The 10,565-nt window shown below is 44.3% G+C and overlaps 1 protein-coding gene across 1 annotated transcript in view; it reads right to left on the bottom strand.

The window, feature by feature from the left end:
- Nucleotides 1–1,149: 1,149 nt before the first annotated feature.
- The window catches only part of LOC119729964 (neuronal acetylcholine receptor subunit alpha-3-like), a 31,104-nt gene continuing 21,688 nt past the window's right edge, over nucleotides 1,150–10,565 (bottom strand). The window contains exons 3-6 of the mRNA XM_038202757.1: nucleotides 5,307–5,351; nucleotides 4,645–4,754; nucleotides 2,462–3,551; nucleotides 1,150–1,955 (exon numbers count right to left, since the gene is read on the bottom strand). Coding sequence (XP_038058685.1) covers nucleotides 1,698–1,955; nucleotides 2,462–3,551; nucleotides 4,645–4,754; nucleotides 5,307–5,351 — 1,503 coding nt within the window. The 3' untranslated portion in view covers nucleotides 1,150–1,697. The remainder of the gene's footprint in view (nucleotides 1,956–2,461; nucleotides 3,552–4,644; nucleotides 4,755–5,306; nucleotides 5,352–10,565) is intronic.

Genomic DNA, 10,565 nt, shown 5'->3' with positions numbered 1-10,565 from the left:
CGTCCTGAAAAACTTACCTCCGCGCCAGTGACGCACCCGGAATTTGGCTTGGGGGGGGGGGGGGGCTCATTTTTTTTTCTCAAAAAATGTTGCCCAAATTTTTTGGCTGTAGAAAAAAATTGGATTATTTTTTTTCGGGGGCTGACAATTTTGGCGCCACTTACACCTCTATTATACTACTCGAAAATAGGTCACATAATATCACCAAGGTGAAATCTTGGGACTAAAAAAAAAGATACCCCCCCCCCCCAAAAAAAAAGACGCCACTTACACCTCTATTATACTACTCGAAAATAGGTCACATAATATCACCAAGGTGAAATCTTGGGACTAAAAAAAAAAGATACCCCCCCCCAAAAAAAAAGACATTTATTTTTTTTTTTGGGGGGGGACACAAGCCCCCCGAGCGCCCCCCCCCCCTTGGGTGCGCCACTGCAGTCCCCGCACAAAACAGATACAAATTACGTTGTTCCATATTTGTTTTGAGAGCTGCTAAACGTATTATCTGTATAGGTAGCCGTTACAAATGACAAATGAACTATTCCTTATAGCATGGATAACTTTGTCACATTGTCAAATGCTGCTGCTCTTTCCCGTGCAAATACCTGGGAATGCTTTTAACTTTGTTCTTACTTGAGACAGTTATGACACACAATCCAGTGTTTCTTAGCTACAAATAAGTCCTAATTATTAAAGTTGTAATCAACGACTGTTTTTGATAGGATTAACAAGAAAAAAGAAGGGAAAAAAACAACAAGGGAGTACAGGGGCGGACCCAGGAATTTTTGCAGGCTGGGGGGGGGGGGGTTCATCAGCAAAAAATTGTGAAATGTAGAAAAATGTACACAGGTCTTTTTCTCCGGACACTTGGCCTCCAAAATCCAACATGGGGGGGGGGGGGGCTTGTACCAATGGGGGCGCCGTTAAAATCCGACGATTATTAACAGTAGATTACACAATAGTCTACAAATACCCCCTAACAAAGCTGGCTCTGTACGTATTTTGTGCACAGGCGGACAATATTACCAGAGTATAGTTTTTTTGGGTGTCAGAGCAGGAGGGGGGGGGGGGGGTTCGCATTATTTGTAATGAATTTCTACGAAACAAAAAAATGACAGAGCTGGGGGGGGGTTGACCCCCCCCCCCCGATCCGCGTCTGGAGTATCCCTCATAAGCAACCCTGTCCATTTCATGAGCATTGCTTTACACGTGTTAGAAATAATAAATAAATTGTCCTTTCGTCCATTTTTACCAAAAGCAAGATGATTGGTTGTATTAAATTGCACGAGTGCTACTTGGATCTAGTAGTTTAGGTTTTTTAACACCATCTCATCTGACCAGCTAATTTGCCCCAATCACGGATGCAACACTTCATTCAAACTGCGTGATCGAACTATAACAAGCCGATTCTATAACTTAGTCAAGGAAAACAATGGGACCGATGTCTTCGCAGGAGCATGCGCGTTATACTCCAGATCAACGTCAGCACGTAAACAAACTGTACACGTGCTTACTTTTTTTTCGTGCGACGGGGGCCATCATGGGTCAAATGTCATGTAGCTTCGCAGTAGAAAATAGTGTTAAGCAATTTATGCGGTGAGAACGAGTTTGGCTGGTAGCCTGATTCTCTTAAGCATAATGCGTCCGTACTGAGTAAATGTGCTTGCTGAGCAGCTCCATGGCCCCTCCGTGGCCTCTCATCGCTTCATATCGCAGGTATACAGCTGACTCTTGACGGTGGTCTCGTTGGAGTCCGGCAGCAGATCCTCCAGGTAGGCGCATTTGACCTCGGGTAGGCCCTGCAGCAGCGACTGCTGCTTGAACCGGTTCTCGTTCTCCCAGAGCACCGGCGAGGACAGCATGATGGCCATGGTTCCTATGACGACGGCAAGAAGGTAGATCCACAGGAAGATGCGGTCCACTACCATGGCGACGAACTCCCAGTCGTTCCGAGTCTGTGTATAGATTCGAAGCAAATGTGAAGGTTATTCAGGTTTGGGCAAGGTTTGCCCAAGGGCGGATCCAGAACACAATTTTTTGGGGGCCAAAAAAAATGTTGGTCCCCCCAAAAAGTGGGTCAAAAAAATTACGCCGTGGGGTTCGGGGCCCGCTTTAGGGCCCCGAAAATGTTTTGGATTCTAGATGCTCTGTGGTGCGATCTGAGGCAATTTCTGACCACTTTAACCAATGTTTTTTTGAGGAAAAGATGGTGGTGTACTCATTGCCTGCCTTTATTGCGATTTCACATAAAAAAAAAAAAAATTGGTTTCGTTTTTTTTTGGGGGGGGGGGGGGGGCATGGCCCCCTTTGGCCCCCCTGGATCTGCCCTTGGGTTTGCCAAAAGAGAGGGTTCTCGTGCATTCTTAGTACAGAGGCTATATGTCATCAATATGAATTGCTCATTAGGTTTTTGCTTCTACTTCCTGCTGCTAATTTGTTGGTGTTGCCCATGGTGCCTTACCTTTTTAGCTTTATCCTCTTCCTTCGTTCTCTCCACGATGTAATGAAGATAGTCCAGTCCCTCCTTGAGTCTGGCCGGTATTTTCTCTTTCTTCATCTCAGTCTGTCTGTTGTGGTCTACATTGGTCTCCTTTTCCTCGTCCGAGTCCCTCCACTCCATTTCTTCCTCCAGCGAGCAGTTCAGTGCCATCATCTTAGGTGCGTTGTTGTTGGCCGTCCGCTGCAGCAGGTGGTAGTTGCTGGTGGACCGGCCCACATTGAAGCTCCGCTTCTTGTTGTTGAAGCACGAGGAGCGGTCCGTAGCCGGGGAATCGCTGGAGTTGACGTAGACCTTGCGCTTGGGCTGCGGTGTAGCTGCCGACGCGCTACACAGGTAGTCCTTGTAGTTGGGCGGCCGCTGGATGTGAAGGAAAGGCGGTAGCGTCTCGGTGAAGAGCCGCTTGACCCAGGGAGACATGGTGTGGGTCTCGGACGAGCGATGGAACAGGTTGATGATGATGATGGTGGTGACTATAGACACGCTGACAATCCCCATGGTGAAGAGCAGGTAGCAGCCAATCAGCGGCACGGTGTCAGAGGTGGTGGGGATCATCTCAGCAATCAGCAGCAAGAACACAATGACGGCCAGCAGAATGGAGATACAGAGCGTGGTCCGCTCGCCACAATTGGAAGGCAGGTAGAAGACGAAGATGGTGATCATGGTGATCAGGACACAGGGCACCACAAACGTCACCACGTAGAACAGGGACTTCCGGTGCAGCTTGAAGTGGAAGGTGATGTCCACGTAGGTCTGCTCGCAACACGGGTACTTGATGGTGTGTTTGACCACGGGCGTGTCTACGATCTCCCACTCCGCGTTCTCCCAGTAATCCTGACGGTCCACCGTGCTTCCCAGGGACTCCAGGTCGATCTTGCTCTCGTCGTAGGTCCAGGAACCGAACTTGAGCTTACAGTCCTGCTTGTCAAAGGGGAAGTAATGGACGTCGATGGCGCACGCGCTGTAGAAGACGGCAGGTGGGCTCCAGTTGACCGTGCCGTTGCAGTAAACCAGAGCCTTGGTCACGAGATCGATCTTGTAGCTGTCGTCCACACTGTCAACACACAGACCATACAAAATTACAATCATGTCATTTTCATAATATTAGTTTTTTTGAAATTTCCTTATCTCGTGCTGGCGACAGGGTAGAATGAAAACAAAAATGTTTTCCCACCACACAGCAAAACAAAAACAATCATCAGTGAACAACAAGATTCCATGACAAGCACTATGCAAGAGTGCATGCAACGACTTTGAATGCTTGTGAAAAAAAAAATGAAATGCATTGCCCCAACGGAGCTCACCAAGGACATGGGATAGAGGAAATCATAACAAGGAAAATTTAGTAAAATTAAATGGAAGCTCCCTGCATATGTACACATCATGTCTAAATCGAGACAGCGCCCTCTCCCGATCAAAATAGGGCGTATTAATTTTCACATCCTAAATTGAATTTACTTCGCAGTGGCAAAATTACCAGATGTTGAATCATCTAATTACCTGGTCCATCGCAGGTGAATACTCCTTATTTATAGACACGAAATCATCCATATTTTCACTAATATATGATTCTTTATAGTCTCAAAAATACAGACTGAGTGAAAAAAAACCCCAAAAAACCCCAAATGTCGGTATCATTGTTTTAGTGAAGTTCTGCATGTAGCACTTTCAAAATCTAGAATATGAAAGCCTAATTCATAAGCTTTCTTTTAGTACAAGAATCATTCAAATCACTCATGTGATTTTTTAGTTTAATACGGAATTTTAAACATATCTACCGTTGTAAAGGTCTGTCCGCGGATCACAGACAGGTTATTGACTTTTCAGTAAAACGAAAACAAATCACATAGGGATGTATGTGAATTGTTTTCGTTTCTGAAAGAACGCAAACCTTTTTTGTGATCCGTGGACAGAACTTTAAAACGGTGGTTGCTTTAAAATCTCTGTAACTTAAAAAGTACATAAATGATTTGAATGATTCTTTTACTAAAAAAAAAAGCTTATGAACTGGGCTTTTATATCCTAGATTTTAAAGGTGCTACATGCAGAACTTCACTTAAACAATTGTCCCGACATTTGGATTTCGTTTTTTTTTTTTTTACTCACCCTGTGCAGGGGAAAAAAGGGGAAAATATCACACAACTCACTTGTTGTAGAGAAGCAAGTCTGGGCTCCAGAGCATCATAATAGGTATGTGGATCACAGACACATTCTTGTAGTGGTCTGGATTCCACGTCAGTCGGTAATCGTGCCACCTCTATACGAATAAACACAAAGCTAGTTCGGTTATAGAAACTGTACGGGGAACACCCTGTTTTTCGTTGCTGAAAAACGGTTGCTGAAAAACGGTGCCTGAAAAATGGTATAATGCTATGGTAATGCCCTGGCTAGCGGTCGCAGGCATACCTTAGGGTCCCCCGTCCCCTTGACTAATACAGAAAAAGTAAATTGATGCGCAACTTTAGAAAACTACTGTGCCACGTGGAAACTAATGCCCATTTTAATTCACCCATTTTGTAGAAAACACAATTTAAATCCCCGAGAGCCTTTGCCTCAGAATCATTAATGTTTTGGGGACTTAACCTTCACAGTTTTGTGTACAGAACTTCGAAATTCAGGAAGCAGATGATAGCACCATCGTGGTCTTCACGGGACCGAAATACACAATTTTTTTTCCGGACTGATAAGGGGGTAGAGCGCCCTCTATTGAGCCGTGATAGACCCACAGGAATATTGTTCTTTAGTGAGCGACGGTTAATTTCTTTCTGGGAAATTCCTCAGAGCACGGTTAAAGAGTCTATAATCTTACCTGTTTGACCCACAGTCCGGTCTTCATGACTTGATTTCTCTCGTCCTGAAAATAAAAAATAAAACGAGACGTCTTCAGTCAGTAATAGGGCGAGTTAAATGTCGTTAGACATTAGTTTGAACATGAAGCTTAGGTGATGCTTGACCATGGGTGAGTACCAGGTAGTCCCCCTTTTTACAAGGCCTACTGGCCACACTTTTTATGACAAGATGGTACTTTCAGGTGAATTGATTTGTTTCAATTGAAACACAGTTTCCCATGGTTCTCAAACGGGACGACCATTTTCATCCAAAAGTTAAACAGAATCCTAGTGGTTTGTTTCTCAGTATTACACTGGATTTAGTGCTTCGGCTAAGATAAATATACAAAAAAATTAAGGGAAGGAGCCGTTCCATCTGTAAAGAATTCAATGTTTTGACAAGGGTTCTTTCAAAAATAATGAATTTTGCGCATAATGAAGAAAAGAATTTAAAAAAAAAATGTGTGCAATAGAAATGGCACAACATAATAAACGACAAAAAGTGATGGGTAAAGGAAACAATATAAGTCGCACAGAGATTTAGAGATTAAATTATAATAAGCATAAGAATCAACCTTAGAATTTAGGAGCAAATTTAAGAAGAAAACGGGAAAATTTAGATAATGTAAGGACAAAAGCAACCGAAGCCAAACAAATGACCCCCTTAAGCATGTCCTCTGATAGAAGCATGCAAAAAAAAAAAACAGCACAGGCATGAAAATAATCAGAAAAAGGGGTGAAGATACGTGCGGCAGATAGCGCGAACATCAATCCACACTTCGGCTAATTTCGAGGCGAGAATCACGTCTTCAAAACCAACCCTGACTGCCAGGGATTAGCGTCCGTCATCTATGCCGATGTTTCTCGGGCCCTCCTCCCCGGTACGAGCAGCTAGGAGACGCCGCGCTGTCTCCACCGTCAATTCAGACCGGGCCATCTCGGTTTACCAAGTGTCCACACAATTTCAGTGAAAGACGAACGGGAAACAGGGATAGTTGTGTGTGTGTGTTGTGTCACGACCGTCAGCAGAGAGATGATGACGAGGAGAAAAGACGCCGGCTTCCCTGGTTCCTCGAGGGATGCTAAGTGATGCTGAAGGGGAATAAGCTCAGTTTCCGTAAAGTCAATTATTGGTGTGGTTTCAAGAAAAGTGGAATCAGAAAGAAAATACGGGGTTAAGGGCGCTTGAAACGATGACGTCACATCTCGAGCACTGACAGAAGAAGCCTTGATACCCTGCGGGATGTCAAATGATGCTCATGGGCAAATAGCTTTATTTTCCTTGTGAGTCAATTTCAGTGATTGGATAAACGACGATACAGACAGAAAATCAGACGGTAAGGGCCCTAGAGTTGACGGCGTCACAGTTTGGGTCCAGCACAGAGGAACCATGCACTGGTTCCTTCAGGGGTGCAAAATGATACCTGTAGTTTCAATTGTTCGTGATTTTTAGCGTTGAAGAAATGTTGAAGAAATGCACATGCAGAAATTAAATTCCGATGTTAAGGTCTGCATAATCAATGTCCTCAGATTTTGGGTGTGGTTCCGTACAGGGTGCAAATTAAAGGATCCCCTTGGGAAAGGCCCATTTCCGTTGTTGGTTAATATCAGTGATATTATGAAGAAATGACCATACAAAAAGAAAAACTGATGTTAAGGGCTCTTGAAACGAAGACGTCAGAATCGGGTTGGGCGAGGTCAAGATGGATTTCTCCTAAAAGTGCGTCATGTGCCCGTAGGTGCTTGCGGGCATCGTAAGCAAGACACGGGGATGGTTACGCACGAGGGTTGAGGCAAATCGCAAAGACTATAGAGAAATTCGGTTTTTTTTGTGTTTAAAGTCCAGAACTTCCAACACACAATTTCCATCAAAGATCAAAAAGTTTGCTATCCAATTTGCAACACAGACAATTTGAGAACAGCCCGCATCATTTGGCATTGACTGACAAGCCAAACCTCGGCACTGCTGATTCTACAATGCAGAGAATGCCATGCCGGCCCATAACGAGGCGATGTGCCGGTTCCCAGCGGTCGACCAGCGAGCCAGATGGATGTTTGCCAGAGCCCATTGGCGGCAAAACCTATCGAGTAGATGGTGTCAATAAAGAGGGGGGATTAACCAATAATAAAGAAAGAAACACATGACGATGACGACAGAATCGCCAGCCCGCGTTTCGGACCGTCAACTCCCGCCGTGTATGAGCAGACGCTCCCATGCGCAAATAGTGTGACGTAACTGCGTAACCCGCTCCCACCATTGGTCCGTTGCGCGCGTAAAAAAGCGCGCCCAGCTTGTTCATGCGCGCACTCGATGGCTGGAAGCTGGACACACACAGCTCAAACGCGGCGGAGAAGGTGTTGAGATATCACTGTCACTTCGGCTTGACCTCCGTGTTTGCTCTGCAAAGAGGTGAGTGCGTCTCTGCAAATACCGCCAGATGACTTAGTGTCACCTGACGACCGAGATACGGATGAGGGCAGGCATCTGTAAGGTGTCTGGCAAGAATGACAAGATGACACAGTGAGAAAGAAACAATCAACAGACATCCGGATTTGGCTTGATGGAGGCGAGTGGCGAGATGAAGTGACCAAAGTCAAACACTCTCGCCAGTATCACGATTGGAACCAACGAGATCGAGATCGGAAGTCGTTATACAAAGACGACTATGCAGCCATTGATGAAAAAAAAACATCTTTTGAAAATGTCCTTTGTATTTTTTTCAAGTACTGACAAACTAGTCTCATTGGATAGCTTTTGCAACGAATGTGTACGCAACTGATCCTCTCAAAGGCAAAAAGTTATCTTGATAATTGAGAATCGTTTGGAACTGCGGATCCGTCCATCTATGATATTTATATGTCCACACTCAGCAGGATGTTGTATATGATAAAGGAACAAATATAAACCTACATGAAGTCTTTTAATACATAATATAACATTCCTAATAGGGGTTTCTAAACTCCATTTGGTGGGATCCGGTCTGAAGCAAAAACAAACACTTTGAAGACATTCTTACCAAACTGTCTTGCTGAAAGGTAATTCAGATTGCTGTGGCACATCTAATACAACACATATACGAGATCCTCTAGACGTCCGTTTGCAAAGGTTTTGAGTTTTGTGAATGATGAACCGATACAGACTGTAACTTTAACTCAAGGAACGGACACTTAAATGAGGAATTCACCAGGTGACATTTGCAACTGATGGTGGCTCTGAAGGGACATCGCAAATCGTGAATATTGACGTCAATATGCACAATTTGCGATGTCCCTTCAGGGCCACCATAGCAACTCAACTTTGACTGTTAATCTTCTATTCTCTGCGTGAGTTAAAGACCAATGCGAGCACGCTATCAAATATATCCCGGAGGCCCCCTTCAATGGCGAAAGCATTGTGCTAGCTATTGTTCGGACAATTCGTCAGGGGGCAAATGCTTGGTACAATAGCATGCACAATAGTTTCTCCATTGATGGGGGCCTTGTGAGTGTACAGTCATCATGTGCCCGGATCCGTCTATACCAAACAGTAAAAAAACTGCTCTAACGCTGTGAGGGACAAACGTTCTATAGAGAATGAAATCCGAGCCGTTAAAGTAAAAGGAAAAAAAGACAACGTAGGCCGGGTTGAGAGTCTGGCGTTAATCCTTCAAAATGTCAGAGGTCAGACTTAATTATAAGCACAGCTGATAGGTTTCCATAATGAGCACGCCCTGGTCACCCAATGACATTGTCTCGTTATAGCGCGTGAGCGCCCCAGTCAGCAGCAGGCATTCTCCGTAAAGGTCATGTCGTCTTGTCATACCAGTTGTCTATGTTATGGCATGTCTATGAGTAATACAACATTTATATATGACTCGTATACACGCAGTATACAAGAAGCGAACATAAAAATAGGGTGGATAGTTTCTGCTCGGCACGCCGCGGATTCCCAATTGGCGCAGCGTGGGTAACCAAGAACGCATGCTGGTACAGCAGGATAGGTCATTTTATCACAACTGATCATGCGTGGTTCCCTGAAACGCATGGGTTCTCTCAAAACAAAAATCAAGCGCTTAATGAGTGTTGAAAACAAGTATAAACATAGCGAGCCTGTATCGTTAAATATTTGCGATATGCGTACTTTTGTCATAACTGCTTGCATGATAAAATATTTAGAGGTTAAAGAAACACGTTTGAAGAAGGCACTTCAGTGCAACTTTTAAGGTGATTCCGTTCGCAATGAAAAATACTTAGTATTCTATGCGTTAAACTAAAGTGATTAACAAATTCGTCTATCCTTCCCAGTAAGATGATAGAAACAGCTTGTGGTCATAAATACCAGGGGATATGCGGAAATTGAAGAGATGTCTTGGCGTTACATGTTCCAAGTATCAGCGAATGCATTTAGCCGATGGATTGCCTAAAGACATCGTTACATTTCCAACCATTTATAGTTGCAAATGCTTTGCTAAAAACCAGCCAGTAGTTTTTTTTCTAAGCTGTTTGACTCCACAGGACCCGCGTGAGTTGCATCTCGACCCTCCCACGGTGCGCCGAGCAGGCAGGATCACCATTAACGAGTAATACCCAATGGTCGGTGTTTCTCGCCTCTGTCGGCTTCAGGCAAATGGCTAATTCTCGGGATACGATTTGACACCGTAAAGGTTAAGAAGTACCGGGAAAGGCAGGGGAAAAGAGGGCTATTAGCCGGGCAGTCTGGTTGTATTCACACGGGAAAAGGGAAAAGACCGGCATTGCCATAAACCAATCTCTGTTTGTCGTGGGGATTGTGATAGGATCTCTGTGTTTCTTATGGCAACGCTTGTGAGAGCTTTACTGTGCAGGTCATCTGTTTCCACTTGTAAATGATGAATGTGCAGTTTCATTCTGCCAAAGTACCTCTCTAAAACGATTTGCTTTAATTTTACATCCATACTCAATTACAAAATTACAAGTGTAATATGGAATGTGTACTTCGTGCTTAATTTCTTATATGAATGCGGCACCCTGACATAAAGTTTTCTTGTAAAATCAACATTCCTGACAGTAGCTGAAATGTTGTATGATACTTGTAAAATGGGGCAAAAAAAATTAATTTGACTCAAAGTTTCTAAATTAATTCTCAATTCCTTTCAAATAGGGGAGGGGGAATGCCCCCGGCCCCCATAGCAGGGGCACGCCATCACTCAAATATCAACCCCCCCCCCTCCCCATGCGTTTCCTGAAAGCTAGATCCGCCCCTGCACGAAGGGCAAATGTTT

Source organism: Patiria miniata, unplaced genomic scaffold (assembly GCF_015706575.1).
Source record: "Patiria miniata isolate m_02_andy unplaced genomic scaffold, ASM1570657v1 HiC_scaffold_22, whole genome shotgun sequence".
NCBI lineage: Eukaryota > Metazoa > Echinodermata > Asteroidea > Valvatida > Asterinidae > Patiria > Patiria miniata.
The sequence above is the reverse complement of the archived record's forward strand: the minus strand, read 5'-3'. Positions and strand labels throughout refer to the sequence as shown.